Below are 16269 nucleotides of genomic sequence, written 5' to 3'. Positions count from 1 at the left end.
GCCGTCCCCAAGAGGAGACTCCTGACTCCGCTGCCACCTTCTCCTGATGAGGAGTCTTAAGGAGCAGAGCAGATGTGGCAGCCAGTGCCGAGAACACTAGTGGACAAATGAAGCGGTGGCCCAGGGGACAAACAACAGCCAGCAGGAGGATTTGGGCGGGGCTGACCAGTGGGCAAAGAGAAGACCCTGGATCGCAGTGAGGGTACCAGCAGGGCCCCTCAGGGCAGGGAGGGCCCGACTGCAGAGTCGGAACCAGCAGCACTTGGTCCCTGGGGGTGGGGGGGCGGGGGCTGTGGAGCCCTGGAGAGAGAAGGGGTCAGCAGGGCAGCCTTAGGGGGCAGGGGGCGAGTTCTGACAGCATTCCATCGGGTATTTCAGGGACCTGGGGCAGGATCTGAATGAACTCGTGCATAGAGTAGAACCAGGCTCCCTTTGGAAGTGGTGGCCCCTGGACCCTGTGGGGTCCTCTGTGTCACCATCCCTGCCAGGGAGGCCGGGCAGGCAGCTCTGGGACAGGCTCTGAGGTGGGCTCTGTGACGCCTTTCCCACTGTTCCATCAGCGCCAGACCTGCCCTGGAGGACACACCTGGGTCCAGCCCCGTTGAGATGGGGGCGGACATGTGCAAGCCGTGTGCCCTGACACTGACGTGTGGAGCGCGGAGGCTGGCGCGAAAGGCCCATGGTCTGCTGCATGGACTTGTTACTGAGGGGACGCCGTGCCTCTGCCTGCAGGCCTGGGCTTGCCTGGGAGGCCGCGTGGAGGCTCTTCTGGAGGTGTGGGGTGCAGTGGGACCTGGAGACTTTGGGGGTCACGGACTAGCTGGGGAAACACAGGCTCCTGATCCTACGGTCGTCCCCACTCCCGCTCAGAGGCCTCGGACCCATGGAGCGAGCAGAGGCTTCACCTCCCCAGCAAGGTCAGGGAACAGAGGCCCAGGGCAGGGTCTTCAGGGGGGCAGGACCCCGTGGCCCTGGGACTGGCTCCTCCCCAGCCTGGCCACCGCGGGTCATGGGCACCCGAGGGGCCTCGGCCCCAGGCTCACCGACACCCCTACAGATACGCCAAGGCTCCCACCCAGACCAGGTCCGGGGCAGCCCAGGGCCCTTGAGCCCTGCCCATGGCCCTAACCTGGGTGGCACTGCCTGTCCCTGGCCTGGGGTGAGCCGGGGAGTACGAGTGCCTGCCGAGTGCCCCTGCCCACCCCTCGCTGGTCCCTGCAGACTCCACGTGGGAAGATAGGTCTGCTATCCTCCGGGGTCCCCACTCGTGGGCGGGCAGACCTCCAGCTGTGGCTGGCAAGGGTTAAGGCTGCCCACTCATGGGCCTGGAAGCTTCCAAGGCAGTTTCAGGAACTCCCAGTGGTGAGGGGGTGGCTTGGAGCCAGAGGTGCGGCTGGGCACTGAGCAGCCTGAGGAGGGGCCGCCGGGGGCAGAGGGTACTGGGTGGAGCAAGGGCAGGCAGCCGGGCTGTGGGCAGGGGGTCGGGAAGCGTACCTGGCACCCAGAACCCAGAGCGGGTGCCTAGAAGGGCTCAGGGTCTGTGTGGTGAAGACATGGGCCTGAGGCAACAGGCAGTGGACAACCAGGTGGCCAGGCCGGGAGGGTACTGGGGACACTGGAAGACGGGCTCGGCCCCTGCCCCACCCGGCCTGGGAGCTGCTTTCCTAGTCCCTCGAAGAAGCTGGCAGTGAGGGCTGTGGGGAGAGGCCTCGAGTGCCCTCAGGGGGCCCTGTCCTCATCCCCAGCCCAGTAAAGATATTGCCCCCCACCCTGGGGTCTCCTTCGGGACCCTGGCCTAGGAGCAAGCCCTGCAGATGGCCCCCCAGAAGGAATCAGGGGGCTTACTATCCTGTGGGGGGGGTCGGGGCAAGATGAGGCTGGGTCCTCAGCAGGGGCCCAGCTCTGTTCCTGAGCCTCAGTGGGGGGGTACGGGAGTGTCTGAGCAGCATGGTGGGAGGTTTCTCATGCAGACCGTCCCCCCACAATGCTCTCTGCAGGACACAGCTCACCGGGGAGGCTGACTGGAGCTCTCTCGGAGCCCTGGGGTCCCGTCCCCTGCGCCTCCCCTCTCTCCATTTCCCCTGCCATCCCAGCCCCCTTCATGGGGCTCAGAAGTCATTTCTACAACATAAACCACACACCTGTCCCCACTTACAGCCCTGGCAAGGGGACAGTTCAGTGTCATCAGAGCTGGGGGAGCACAGCCAGGGAAGGCATCTAATGCCACCTGGAAGAAGGAGGAAGAGGTGGCAGGGGCAAGCCTTAGGGCAGGCTGCAGGGGCTCAGGAGCCCCAGTAGGCGGGACAGCCCTCGAGTAGGTGACACACTGTGGCTGGCCTGGCACAGACTGGACAAGGGCAGGGTGCAGGGAACCCAGTCACTGGGTGTCCGTGACTGATGGGCGCTCCCCCAGGTCCCACCACACAGGACCTGGGCCCTGCAGCCTCAGCCCTCATCCTCCAGCGCCCTGGGCCCCGGGCGCTGCCCCCTCAGCCTCGGGGCCCTCCCCACACTGTGTGGCATGTCTGCCAGAGGCCCCTGAGGGGCTGGCGCCTTGTTTAACCAGAGGCTCGAGACTCCTGCCCCAGGCCAAGGGGGCCAAGGGCAGAGGTTGCCTGCTTCTGGGCTGCATTTGGGTGTGAGGAACCCCTCCCACAGCTGGCGGGGTGGGGTCTCCTGCCTTGGGTGCCTACAGGGCTGGGGCAGACAGGTGACAGCCTCTCTCTTCTCTGTGACAGGAGGCAGGGCCCGCGGCAGCCGAGGCGTCCCCGCCAGCACCATCATCGACGTGGACCGTGTGGCCTGCTCGGCCCCTGGGCTGGGCCGTGGGGCCCCTAGTGGATGGACAGGTGCCCTGAGATCACAGGCCAGCAGGCCCCCAGCTATAGACCTCCCTGGCCCGAGCCCTGTGCCGGGAGGGCCCGCCAAGCCCAAGGCCAGCCCGCATCACGCTACCTTCGTCTGAGGCCGTGTACAGCCCTGCCCCCGCCGGCCGACCTCCGACCTCTCCTGACAGAGCCCAGCCAAGCTGCCCATCTGAACCTGCGTGTGGAGGCCCAATGACCTTGTGGGGGCCCCCGAGCCCATCTCAAGGGCCTCGGAGGGGCCACCATAGCTACCACACCCTTGGGAACCAAACCAGGAGAGGGCGGAGGGCCTGATCTCGGACAGCGCCACGCTGGCTCAGAGGTTCCTCGGACCCTGCCCCTGCCCCGGCATCCAGCCTTCCCTCAATAAAGTGTCTTCGAGGACCCCCAAGCGTCGGCCTCGTGCTGGGTGCTGGGATCCCAGGCCCTGTCCTCCAGGAGGTGTTGTTCCCAGGGGCCTCTGTGAACGTGTGGGGAGAGGGGCTGAGGGCAGATGGCTCTTGTGATGAGGTCCAAGGTGGGACTCAAGGCCAGGCCCTGTGGGAAGTGAGGCTGCGGTCAGGCCTGGGCTTGTCCACGTCACACTTTCCCCTGCCGGTCAAAGCAGGCTCTCCTCTCCAGGGTGAGCTGGTCACTGTCTGTGGTTAGGAGCCAGGTCTCCTGCCACGGCTCCCGGCTGCTGTGGCTCTGAGGGCACAGTGGGGACCCTTCAGGATGCCCTGCCCTTGGCCTCACTTAGAGGAATGGTCCGGCAGGGCCTCTCTGTGGAGGGAGTATGTGAGCAGAAACCTGGTTGTGAAGAAGCCCTGGGAGTGTCAGTGCTGTGCAAAGGCCCTGAGGCTGGAGTGAGTGGTTACAGAATGGCTTCAGCCGAGTCAGGAGAGGCTGTGCAGGACGGTGTGGGATGAGGCTGAAGCAGATGGAGATGGTGCCACCGGCCCAGGTGGCCTCAGTGGAACCCCAGTGTGGAGCAGCTGAACGCTGAGGGGCCCCCCACAACCGTTCCTCAGAGGTGGTGGAGGAGGTAGGGGTCTTGTCTTACCAGGTTTGTCAGGAGGGCCTGAGGACACACAGCAAAGCCATGGGACTGTCCTGGGTGCTTCCAGGGAGTGGCCCCCCATGAACAGTGCTCTGAGCAGGGCTCAGAGGCGGTGTTGGAATGAAAGAGAGGGCCCAGCACCCTCTCCCTCTCCCTGCACAGATGTCAAAGTAGGGAACGAGAGAGAGTGCTGTTTGGGGGCACACAGCGAGGCAGGTGCAGTGCCAGCCTCCCCTGGGCCCCGTGCAGGCAGCCAAGCTCACTTATGGGAAACTGAGGCTGCCCAGAGATTGTGATCGAGGTCCCTACGGGAGCTTGGCCCGCAGCCCCCAGCCTGCTTTCTGGGCAGGGAGGAGCGACTGCTGCAGCTGCGTCCGGCATCAATGCCCCCATTCCGGTTCACAGATGGGGACAGCAGGCATCGCAGACCTGGCAGGACCCCGAGCCCCTAGTTACCTGGCTGGGGCTCCACTAGGGACCAGAGAGGGAGTCCAGGAGAGGTGAGGGAGGGGACGCTCCTGGGCACCCCCGAGGCAGGGCTGAGCGATGGGCAGGTCTGGTCCTGCCCCTGCCCCAGTTCTACTCCCCGAGGGCCTCCCCACTCCAGGCTCATCCTGGAAAGAGCAGCAGAGGTGCCCATCCTGGGTCACTGTTTGTCACACTCAGCCCAGTGCACACACCCTCCTCTCTGCCTGGCCTTTTGGTGGCCTTGGGACCAGCACCCCACCCCCCAGGCCTGAGCCGTCGAAAGAGCTCAGCAGTCATAGCTGTTCACAAATAGACAGTGGCCAGCCCTGTGGCCACATGGGGACTGGAAGCTGGGGCCTTGAGTCCAGGCCCCTGAAGATTTCGTGGAGGAGGCTTCTAAGCTAAGACCCGAGGATGATTCAGGTCCAGGAGCAGATGGCTGAGGCCAAAGGGGACGGCTGGCAGTGGGCCTGGCCCGTGATCTGGGCAGCAGATACGGGGGCCACATGGCCGGCGTGGGTGGCAGCCACGGTTAATCATTTCCAGGCAGCCTTGACCCCACCTGCCTGGCCGCTCTGCTTCGGCCTCCTACTGCCCCGCACGCCAGCTCAGGAGGAGCCATGGGGCGCTGGGCCTGGATCCTCAGCCCCTGGCCCCTGCCCGGACTGTCCCTGCTCCTGCTCCTGTTGCTGGCATCTCTCAGGGCCCAACCACAGGCCGGCAGGGTGAGCACTGACCCGATCACACTGTGGCCATGGGCTCCCTGTGTCCCTCGGGTCCTGGGCTCAGGCCAGAGAGGGGGTGGAGGGTGAGGGGCCCAATGTAGTGAAAGGGGGCTTTGGGGTGAGGTGGGCGTGCTGGGATGGCCTGGGGGCCGGGGCCTGGGGATCCAACTTGCTGGGCTCAGTTGGTCCAAGTGTTTCAGGTGGGGGATGGGGCCTCTTAGTGCCGCTCAGCTTCTCTCACCCGTCCCCCAGAACGGATCCCCAGGACTCAGCCCGAGACTTATGGTGCCCTGCCTGGGCAGACCCTGAGCCAGCCTGGTCTAACCCCGTGGGCTCAGTGTGAGGGGGAGGGCATGGGTCAAGCTGAGGCCTCAGGACAGTGTCCCCTGGTCCCTACTACAAGACCTGAGGGCTCAAATGTGGAATCTGAGGCCCACCCTCTCGGCTCCTCCTAGAACCATACGGAGCCCCCAGAATCTAATGCCACAGTGACCTCTGGGGCCCCCACGATCAGTGTAACCTCGGTGACCCACATGCCCCCAACTGTGAGCACTCCAGAGGCAGAGGGACCCCGTGGTGGGGGGCTCACCTCTGCACCCAGGGTGGCCCCCTCCAGCAGCAGCCCTAGGGGCCCAGGTGGGTCAGGGGGGTTTCCTGGAGGAGGTGGTGGGCTGCACCTGGACAGGTGGGTTGGGGGACATAGACGGCTGCTGGAGAATGGGATGAGTGATGGGGGGTCAGGGTCCCCAGCACGGGAGCCCCTTGACCCCGCCGCCTCCCCAGCAGTGCTCACCGAGGACGGCCAGCCCTGCAGGTTCCCCTTCCGCTATGGCGGCCGCATGCTGCACTCCTGCACTTCGGAGGGAAGCGCCCACAGGAAGTGGTGGGTCCCGGCTGGGGCAAGGCCTGCAAGCTGAACACCAGCCTCCCCTCCTCCTGGGCCCCACAGCCCCCATCCACCCTTCCTGCTCCAGACTGAGCCTGGCACACAGCAGGTGTCATGAATGGATGAAGGCACCCACGAGTGAGTGAGTGAGTGAGTGAGTGAGTGGGTGAGTGAGAGCTCCAAGACAGTCAGGGCAGCTCTGCAGTCTGGGGCGCCCACACACTGCACACGTCACCCCCAGGTGTGCCACGACTCACAACTATGACCGGGACAGGGCCTGGGGCTACTGTGCACAGACCTCCGCGTCCCAGGAGGGCCCAGGTGGGTGCCGGGAGATTGGGAGGCCCAATCCCAGGCTAGGAGGGGGATGGGATTAGGGGATAAGCTTGGGGGACATCAGGATCTATGTGCTGATGAGGGTGGGGGGTCCTGCCTGCAATGCGGGAGGGGGCTCCAGGGTGGATCCCTGCAGGCCTGGGGGGCCAGGCCAAAGTATGGGGGGCATTAGCATGGGACCCCAGGAGTGCGGAGGGTGGGACCCTCCCAGTCAGGACCCTGACCTCTCTGGTGGCTGCTTTGGCCATTGCTGGGACCAAGACACCCCCTGCTGGTCAGTCCAGGCCCTGTGGCCGCACAGGCAGAGCCCTGGCCGGTGAGGGAGGGTCAGTGGGGTCTACAGGGTGCGGTGCTGGCAGACCTGCTTCAGAGAGCCCCAGGGCACACAGAAGGGGACCATGCTGCCTGATGAGGTGGGGTGTCAGGCTTCCCCGGTGCCAGGTGCAAAGCCAGAGGCCCACCTGCCCAGAGTCTGAGTGCCAAGCAGGGATGTGGGATGAAGGGGGAGACCTGCATTTCCTGCCAGGGCACCCACACCCCCACGGAACTCAGAAGGGGCATCTTTAAGGTGGCAGGCCTGATGGAGGCACCGTGAGCCCTTGGAAAGCAGGGAGGGTCATGGAGTGTGAGGGATACTGACCAGTGGGGCTCGCAGACCCCACCTCCACCCCTCTTGCATGTCCCCAGCTGCCCTGGACCCCTGTGCCTCCAGCCCCTGCCTCAACGGGGGCTCGTGCACCAACACCCAGGAGCCTGCGTCCTACCACTGCACCTGCCCCGTGGCCTTCACCGGCAAGGATTGCAGCCTGGGTGAGTGGGGCGGGGGGGTGGGAGGGGTAAAGCCAGGTCCTGGGAGGGGGGTGGGTGGGAGACGGCCTGCCGCATAAAGGGGGCAGGGCCCTGTGTGGGGGCAGTGGTGTGCAGAGAACAGGGACTCATGGTGCCATCTGCAGAGAAATGCTTTGACAAGACCCGCTACGAGTACCTGGAGGTGGGCGACCGCTGGGCCCGCGTGCACCAGGGCCAGGTGGAACAGTGCACATGTGCGGGGGGCCAAGTGCAGTGCGAGGACACACGCCACACAGGTACACTATGGCTCGGGGGCCAGGTCAAGAGCCTTCCACCGGGTGTCCCCTGCCCCGTACTCTCCCAGGGTCACCCTCATGCCTCATGCATGAGGCCCGAGGCCGAGCTCCTGCGCCCTCCCCCCAGCTTGCCTGAGCAGCCCATGCCTGAATGGGGGCACCTGCCACCTGGTCGTGGCCACCGGGACCACCGTATGTGCCTGTCCCCCAGGCCATGCTGGGCGGCTATGCAACATTGGTGAGTCGCTCGGTCCCTGGAGCCACATGGGTTGGCCTCCTGGCGCGGTGCCCTGGGGGCCGGGTGTCAGAGTGGGCGCAGCCTCAGGCCCAGGCTCACCGATGGCACGCCATGCCGCCCCCAGTGCCTGCACAGAGCTGCTTCATCGGGAATGGCACCGAGTACCGAGGCGTGGCCAGCACAGCGGCATCGGGCCTCAGCTGCTTGGCCTGGAACTCCGACCTGCTGTACCAGGAGCTTCACGTGGACTCGGTGGGCACTGCAGCTCTGCTTGGCCTGGGCCCTCACGCCTACTGCCGGTCAGCACTGGGTGGGCAGGGTCTGTCCTGGGGGGCGGGCGGGGGGAGCTAGCTGCCCCAAGGAGAAGAGTCAGGCCCCACGGCCACTGTATCCATCTGCAGAAACAGCGAAAGGCTGCTGGGGGAGGGTGTCAGGACCCCCACCGTGCTAGGTGTCCCCATGTCCCTCTCTCCCTTCCCTCTCTGGAGGGCAGTGTGACACCTGCCCACTTGCCTCTCCATGCACTCCAGGAACCCAGACAAGGACGAGAGGCCCTGGTGTTACGTGCTCAAGGACCACGCACTCTCCTGGGAGTACTGCCACCTGGTGGCCTGCGGTGTGCAGAGCTTGTGGGGGGTGGGGAGAAGCAGGGTGGACGGCACTGGCCACACTCCTGTTGAGGTCACAGCGGTTCTCCCTGTGGCCCTCCGTCCTTGCCCCCACACCTGGCCTCTTCTCTCTGGCAGACCATTGAGGGGTGGGCAAACTGAGGCTTAACGGAGCAGGGCTGGTCCAAGGCCAGGCAGTAGGTTGTCACCAGGGGTCAGAGGGGCCAGGCCGGTGACCAGGTCCTCTGGGTGGCCCCTGCCCAGGCTGAACCATGCTGGGAAGGCCACCAGAGGCGATGAAGTGCTGGCGGAGTGACTAGTGTGGACAGGAGGTCCAGCAGGGGCCCCTGGAGTCGGGCCCTGGGGTGGGCAGCTCTGTGAGGCCAGCGGCCCTCTGGCCTCCGTGGCTCAGCATCTCGCCATTCTGGGACTGGCAGCTAGGAGGCACATGGACCCCTGCCAGGTGTGCCAGGCCGGTCCGGTTCCCACAAGCCTGTGACTGGGTGAGGAAACCTGGAGGTGGGCGACCGCTGGGCCCGCGTGCACCAGGGCCAGGTGCAACAGTGCACAGGTGCGGGGGGCGAAGCAGGTTCAGGGAGTAAATCATGTGCCAGGAGGGCGGAGCTGGGCCCGAGCCCCGGACCCTCTTCCAGAGGAGCTGCCTAGGGCGGCCCGAGGAAGGTGGAGGGTGGGTGCAGCCGGGGCTGGCAGGAGGGCCCCAGGGGTGTGACCAGTCACCTGTGCCTTCAGAGCCCCTCGCCAGACGTGAGCACCGACTCACCAACGTCCTGCTGACGCCGCCTGAGCCCGCCCCCGCTGGACGCCCGACCTGCGGCCGGCGGCACAAGAAGAGGACTTTCCTCCGGCCTCGCATCATCGGTGGCTCGTCCTCGCTGCCCGGCTCCCACCCCTGGCTGGCCGCCATCTACATCGGGAACAACTTCTGCGCAGGCAGCCTTGTGCACACCTGCTGGGTGGTGTCTGCGGCCCACTGCTTCTCCCACAGGTGAGCAGCTCTGGCCCAGTCCCAGACCCCCACGCCACCCCCCGAACCATCCCCTCATCCCTCCCCATCGACCCCTCCACCCATCCGCCCGACACTCCATCGCCCACGCCCTCTCCCGCCCACCGGCCTGTCCTCACACGCTTCTGCCTAACCACCACCCACGTGTCCCCACGCCTTCCACCTACCCTCAGCCTCTCGTAGCTCAGCTCCCCGTCCCGCATCGCCCCTCTGCCTCAGGTGGGACTCAGCACTCAGCCAGGTGCTGGACATGAAGGCTACAGAGGCCCGCCCCGTCCCTACCACGATGGCTGTCCCCGCCCCGTCCCGTGCCCGGCCTCTAGGCTGTCAGGCGCTTTGGGTGGGGCGAGAAGGCGCGTGGAGTACGGGGGCGCGTGCGCAGTAGGGGCCATGGGCGGGGCCATGGGCGGGACCATGGGCGGGGCCATGGGCGGGACCGTCCGCTGCGCAGACCCCGCCCCGGCCCCGCCCCCTCGCCCAGACTGCGCAGGTGGCACCAGGGGGCGCCCAGAAGCGGAGGCTGCGCCCGGTCAGCGGCCTCCGGGCGGGGAAGGCGGCCCGGGGCTGTCGGCTGTGGGCGGGAGGCTGGGGGATGCAGACCCCGCACCGCGGGGGAGCCCGCGGGCTCGGAGCCGGGAAGGCCGGCCTTTTCCGCGCTCCCACCGCTGTGGCGGGGACGCGGCCTGCCTGGGGACACGCGGGCCTGGGGCTCGGGGGGGGGAGGGGCCAGGCCTGACAGCCATCCCAGTGATCGAGGCTGGGGCGGGCCGAGGGGTTGGCCGTGAGCCTTCGTGGGTCAACCCGGGGACTACGGCGTGGGGGGTGGGGACAAGTCCTGCTCCACTGACCCGGTGTTAGCTGCAGCAGGCTCCTCCCTGGGCCTGTGAAATTGGACCCCTGAGGCTCCCCCAGTTTGGGGTAGGGTGGGGGTTGAGAGTCTGGGGGAGGGGAGCAGACGTCCACTCCTCACATACAGGGAGGGGCTGGGAGGGGCCAAGCTGATGGGAGTACCGGGGGACCCCAGCACACTGGTCGCCGGTCTGGACCAAGGAGAGCTGGGGAGATGGGCACAACAGGACAGGTGTGGACAGGCAGCAGGGAGGGGGTGTGGCTCAGACGGCTGGGCCCCCGGGTGGCCTCGCGGGAGGGGCCTGCTCCCTTGGGGGTGGGCAAAAGGCAGAACCAGGAAGCCTCCTCACACCCCTCAAGGTCTGGGCGTTTCCAGCCTGAGCTCGCTGGCCATGTACCCTCAGAGGCCTGGAGGCCTGGACCTAGGAGCCCCCAGCGCTGGCCCTGCCCCGGGGGTGGGGGCACCAAGTCCCGCTGTGTGCTGGGCATCCCCTGCCCGTGGAGAGGGAGCCCATTTTCCAGAAGGGCCTGAGGCCTGGGAGGGCCAAGTGGCCAAGGTCTCCTGGTGGCGTGGAGGTAGAGCCCAAGGCGGGAGGGCCGCCAGGCTGGAGTGACCGCCCCCCTGCACAGCAGATGCGAAGACGGGGCTAATGGGCCTAGACCGGTGCCCAGCAGGGCTCCAGCACAGTGACACCCTCCTGGGCCTGTCTCTGGTATGCTCGACCCCTGTGAGGGGCAGAGAGCCAACTTTGGGGACCCAAAGGGAATGCCGGGGTCATGCTGCCACCAGCCCCTCCCTGCACAGCCCCCCCAGGCAAAGTGTCTCAGTGGTCCTGGGCCAACACTTCTTCAACCACACGACGGACGTGACACAGGTGTTTGGCATCGAGAAATACATCCCGTACCCCCTGTATTCAGTGTTCAACCCCAGTGACCATGACCTTGGTGAGCTCGGGACACATTGGGGAGCAGCAGGGCTGGGATTGGGCGTTCCGTGCACCCCGGGCCAGAGCCAGGAGAGGGTCAGGGGGTAGGCAGCAGGAGGGTCCTGGGAGAGTCGTCAGACATGAGTGGGGAGAGCGTGGGAGGGAAGGAGGGAAGGGGTGCAGGGCAGGGCAGCACGGGTGCCTGGTGTGGCAGAGCAGCCTTGGCCAGTGGAAGAAGCCCTGGACAGCCAGCCTTTGTGGGCCCCGAGTTGGCCTCCTGGGTCTCCCAGGCCACAGCCCCTCTGCCCACGGGGACTGCAGCTAGTGTAACTCAGTAGCCACCCTCTGTCCATCACGGGCCCCACAGCCCACGCTGATCTGTGGCCTCTCTCCCACCCAGTCCTGATCCGGCTAAAGAAGAAGGGAGACCGCTGTGCCGTCCGCTCCCAGTTCGTCCAGCCCATCTGCCTGCCTGAGCCCAGCAGCGCCTTCCCGGCCGGACACAAGTGCCAGATTGCAGGCTGGGGCCACCAGGACGAGAGTGAGTGGGGGTGGGGCAGCCTGCCAGTGTGGTGGCCAGAAGTTGGGTGGCACTTGAGCCTTGCCCACCCTGAAGGCGCCGTGCGCTGTCCACAGACGTGAGCGGTTACTCCAGGTCCCTGCGGGAGGCGCTGGTGCCCCTGGTGGCTGACCACAAGTGTAGCAGCCCCGAGGTGTACGGGGCCGACATCAGCCCCAACATGCTGTGTGCCGGCTACTTCGACTGCAAGACCGATGCCTGCCAGGTGAGCCCCAGCCTTGCCGAGCCTGGGGAGGGGCTACGACCGCAGGGCCAGCAGAGGCCAGGGCAGAGAGTACACCTCCGGTCACTGCTGGAAGGCCCCGCGGTGGGGCACAAGGGTGGGGAGACTGAGGCCCAGGGAGGGGAAGGGCACAGAGCTGGTCACGTCCCCGCCGTCCAGCCGAGGGCAGGGCTGTCCCTGTGACCACAAAGGCTGAACCCCTTCACCCAGCATTCTCCCAGGGGGCTCCTAGTCCCAATAGCTGGTGCTCAGCCAGGCTCCACAGGCAGGATCTTGTGCAGGCTGCCTGTCAACCCTGAGATGGAGGAGCTGCTTTACTCCCCATTTTATACATGGGGATCCCGAGACCCGGAGAGGTCTGATCACTCTTCCCAGGTCACATAACAGACATAGCAGGGGAGTAGGCGTGGAGGTGGGGGGCTCGACACTGGACCACGTGCTGCAACAAGTGCCCTTGGGGAAAGTCAAGGACGGCTTCATGGAGGAGGGGGTATTTGCACTTGTCCTGAGGCGGTAATAGGAGTTTGCTGAGAGGCGAGGAAGGTGGGGGTGGGGGTGAGGGGATAGCATGTGCCAGAACACAGGGGCCACCTCGTCCACGTGGGCCCTTGCTGGTCGGTGGGGGGCAGCCAGCTACAGGAGCGTGTTGCTGGCCCTGGAGGCAAGAGGGGCCCGGCAGGGCTTTAGGAAGGGGAATGACTGGCCAGACCCTGTCGCAGCAGCTGGAATGAGAAGACTTCCTGTCTGTGAGGTTCGGGGAAAGGGGACAACTCCGTTACTTGGAAATAATGCCTTTGCCATCGGTTCCCAAGCTGCCAGGGGGCCGTCTGAGGACCCTGGGGAGGCCTGATCACAGGGGAGCGTCTGAGATACCTTTGGGGGCATTCTTGGGTTGGAGTGAGGGGAAGCCCGGGAGGGAATGGGTGGTGGGGCTGTTTCTGGGGTGCTGAGGAGCTGAGCCTTGGGTCCCCCCAAGCCAGATCCTGGCTCTGACTAGCAGCTTTGCCACAGGGCGACTCAGGCGGGCCCCTGGCCTGCGAGAAGAATGGCGTGGCCTACCTGTACGGTATCATCAGCTGGGGCGATGGCTGTGGGCGGCTCAACAAGCCTGGAGTCTACACCCGCGTGGCCAATTATGTGGACTGGATCAATGACCGGATTCGGCCCCCAAAGCGGCCTGTGCACCCCTCCTGAGACCACCTGGGGGCATGCTGCCTCCCAGCCATTCCCTGCTTGCTAGCAATAAAGATGTTTCCGGGAACGCAGCCCACCCTGCCTGTCCTGCTGCCTCAGCCCAGCCTTCCCTCCCAGGCCACACCTGGGCTGCGTTCCCCTCTGAGAACTGTGTCATGTCGGTCCCGCCATACCCCTCGCCTGAAGGGGGCTGTCCCTGACCCTTCTCCCCTGAGTTTGAGTGTGGATATGTTAAAGAGGTGACTTGTCTGTATAGGTTGTCCAGTGTCCAGCCAATCTTGCATTCCTGAGTGAGCCATGCTGAGTGTGAGTGTGAGCCAGGGGACCTCCATTTACCCCCCAGATTTATTCCCCACCTTGCTCTCTGCCCCAAGAGGCTGCTCTCGTGTCAGTGGGCTTCTGTGCCCTTTGAATTTTGTTGGGCCATTAGGGAGCCCGAGCAGGAGGTCAGAGGAGGAGGAGAGTGAAATTGGGTATTGATTTCCCCGGCTCCCTCCTTTTGGGGTCATCTCAGTGTTACAGGTTGAATTGTGTCCTCCTAAAATCCATATGTTGGAGTCCTGACTCCCAGGACCTCAGAAGTGACCTGATTTGGAGAAAGGGTCTTTACAGAAGTGATCAGGTTAAGATGAGGTCACTAGGTTGGACCCTCATCCAATGTGACTGTGTCCTTACCAGAAAGGGAAACTTGGACACAGAGACACAGAGAAGGAAGACAATGTGAAGTGTCACCAGGGAAAGATGGCCATCTACAAGCCAAGGGCAGGCCTGGAGCAGCTTCTCCCTCCCAGTCTCAGAAAGGACAACCTTGTGGACCCTTCGATCTTGGACCCCTGGTCTCCAGATCAGTTTCTGGCATTTAAGTCCCCAGTCTGTGGTGCTTCGTTATGGCAGCCCGAGCAAACCAATACACAGATCCCTGAACTGACAGTCATTGCTCCTCCCGAGGTGTATATGGCTCTGCCTGGGCATTTCCAGTGACCGCTCCCTCCCCCGGCCCACTCCTGCGCTCTAACTAGCCCAGGGCTGCCGAGTTACCCCTGGTGGTTCCCCTCCCCCTTTGTAAATAAACCTGCCTTGATTTGTCCTAATGTCATGTCAGCCTGTTGGCATTCTGGGTGTTGATGCACGCTGTATTTCTTCATAAGCTTTTTGAGGTTTAATTATATGTTATTTAGGGTTTCACATTTATGTTTCTGAGTGAGGCTGGCCTATAGTTGTCCTTTCGTATACTTTTTGAATGGCTGTCATCGCCAACCTCACAGAATGAGTTCAAGCGTATCTCTTCTCTTACGATTCGCCGTAAGATCGTATAAAGCTGCAAGTTTGGTAGGAGTCCCTATAAACTTCCCTGGGCCCACTGTTTTCTTTATAGGGTGGTATTTAACTACTGATTCAAGATCTTATTAGTTAAGGGGTAGTTGAGAATTCTCCTTCTTCCTGAGCCAGTTGTAGGAAGTCACACTTTTAGGAATTTACCTGTCTAAATCATCACATTTAGTGCCCTAGAGTCGGTCAGAGTGTTCTGGCATTTAATCTCAGATGTTATTGGTGGTGATTCTCTGCTAGCATTTGGGGGGCACTCCACCATTTTCTGGCTGTCATTGCTACTGCTGAGAAGGCTGCTGTAAATCTAACTGTTGTTCTTTTGTGAATAACCTTTTCCTCTGGTGGCTTTTATGATGTCTTTGCCTTCGATGTGCTGTGTGCCGCCACCATGGTGTACATGTGGCTTTCTCTGTTTTCTCTTTTCCTGCTCGCTGTGTGTTGGATTTCTTGCTCAGCCTGGATGTTTGCTGGTGCCCTTCCCCCATGGTGACCAAGGCTCCTTCCACTTAGAGCTTTTAGCATCCCATGAAGCTTGGGGTCCAGTACCAGACACTCCATGTCAGGATGCTTTCCCTGTGTCACAAATGGCCTCCACCCTCAGCGATGAAAAACAGCAGCCATGCACTTAGCTAACAATGCTGTGGGCTGGTAATTTGGGCTGGGCTCTGCGGGGTGGTTGCTGTGGGCTGGCCGGCTCCTTCACATACTGGGGTCGTCAGTGGGTCTTAGGCTGTTCTGCTCTTGGGGGCTGACTGGCTGTTGGCTGGGACCATGGGGTGACTAGGCCACATGCCTTTCATCATCCGGCAAGCTGCCTGAGCTTGTTCCCATGGTGGAGGCTGGGCTGTAAAAGAAAGAGTGGATATGAGCATTTCCATGGCAGCTCACTTGTCCAAGAGAGCCAATTCCAGGCCAGAGTGAAAGACCCATCTTTTAGTGGCAGGAGGTATTCAGCCACATTTCAAGGGGTGTGGGTACAGGGACAGGATTATTTGCATCCATTTTTCCAAACAAGCAACCACACTCTCTGTACCACTCAGCTCGGGCCATCATCACAGAATACCACAGGCTGGGGCTTAGACGACAGACATTCGTTTATCACAGTTCCGGAGCGTGGAATAAGAGATTAGGTCCTGGGGAGAGCTCTCTTCCAGGTGTGCAGATGGCTGCCTTCTTGCTGTGTCCTCTTCTAATAATGTCCCTCTTCTAATAAGGGCACTAATCCCATCATGGGGACCCCACCCTCATGACCTGATCACCTCCCAAAGGCCCCACCTCCTAACACCATCACACTGAGGATTGGGCTTCAACACATGAATTTGGAGGGTCGAAAACATTGGTTCCATAGCAGGAACTGAGGAACAGAGGCCAGGAGCCGACCCAGCGCTGGAGTGGGCGCCAGGCAGGAAGCTGTACCGCCTTTCAGCAGCCCAGGCAGGCGTGGAGGGGGAGGGGAGCTGTCTGTCCCTCTGCAGCCCGCATTTTCTGGGGCCAGTGCGGGAGCAGGTGCAGCTGCCAGGCGTGGCAGGAGCCTGGGTCATGGCCAGCCCTCAGGAATGCAGCAGGCACTGCCCCTCCCAGAAGGGAGGACCAAGTGCCAGGCGCCTGGGTGAGCGGGTGTATCTGTGGCTACAGCCCCCAGCCCCCACCCAACTCCACGCCAACTGTCCCGTGCCAGCCTGTGGGGGTCTGAGATGTGTGAGGAGCGTGAATGGGGCTCTGTAGCTGGGAACTGCTCAGGAAGGCGGCTGGTGGCTGCACAGGTGATGTGGGGTGAGCTCAGGAGACACTGAGCTGCTTTCTGGCCCTGGTGTGACCCTGCTCTGCATTAGGTCCTGGCACGACACCCCCAGGGCATCAGAATCAAGCTTGTGGCCCACCAGGGACAGTGG

General features: G+C 63.5%; 2 protein-coding genes across 6 annotated transcripts in view; both read left to right on the top strand.

Annotated features, from left to right (window-relative positions):
• The window catches only part of RGS12 (regulator of G protein signaling 12), a 156388-nt gene extending 153132 nt beyond the window's left edge, over positions 1–3256 (top strand). For all 4 annotated transcript variants that reach the window (XR_013994151.1, XM_081062131.1, XM_081062130.1 and 1 more), the window contains one exon: positions 2739–3256. Coding sequence is in view for 3 of the 4 variants with exons in the window: in XM_081062131.1 (XP_080918257.1) it covers positions 2739–2965 (227 nt within the window). In the remaining variant the exon portion in view is untranslated. The remainder of the gene's footprint in view (positions 1–2738) is intronic.
• A 1613-nt stretch (positions 3257–4869) lies between these two features.
• HGFAC (HGF activator) lies at positions 4870–14143 on the top strand. 2 transcript variants are annotated; one of them, XM_081062181.1, is made up of 14 exons: positions 4870–5099; positions 5555–5735; positions 5886–5982; positions 6227–6306; positions 7009–7131; positions 7275–7406; positions 7534–7644; positions 7769–7943; positions 8175–8260; positions 9003–9258; positions 10931–11070; positions 11452–11592; positions 11688–11836; positions 12866–14143. In XM_081062181.1, the coding sequence occupies exons 1-14, from the start codon at positions 4995–4997 to the stop codon at positions 13046–13048; spliced, it is 1959 nt and encodes a 652-aa protein (XP_080918307.1). In that variant the 5' UTR covers positions 4870–4994; the 3' UTR covers positions 13049–14143. The 2 variants fall into 2 exon arrangements, with proteins under 2 accessions (XP_080918307.1, XP_080918306.1); XM_081062180.1 differs by having other exon boundaries at positions 5555–5982; positions 12866–14137.
• The last annotated feature ends 2126 nt before the right edge of the window (positions 14144–16269 follow it).

The sequence above is a fragment of the Rhinolophus hipposideros genome (genome assembly GCF_964194185.1).
Source record: "Rhinolophus hipposideros genome assembly, chromosome: 1".
NCBI lineage: Eukaryota > Metazoa > Chordata > Mammalia > Chiroptera > Rhinolophidae > Rhinolophus > Rhinolophus hipposideros.
The sequence above is the reverse complement of the archived record's forward strand: the minus strand, read 5'-3'. Positions and strand labels throughout refer to the sequence as shown.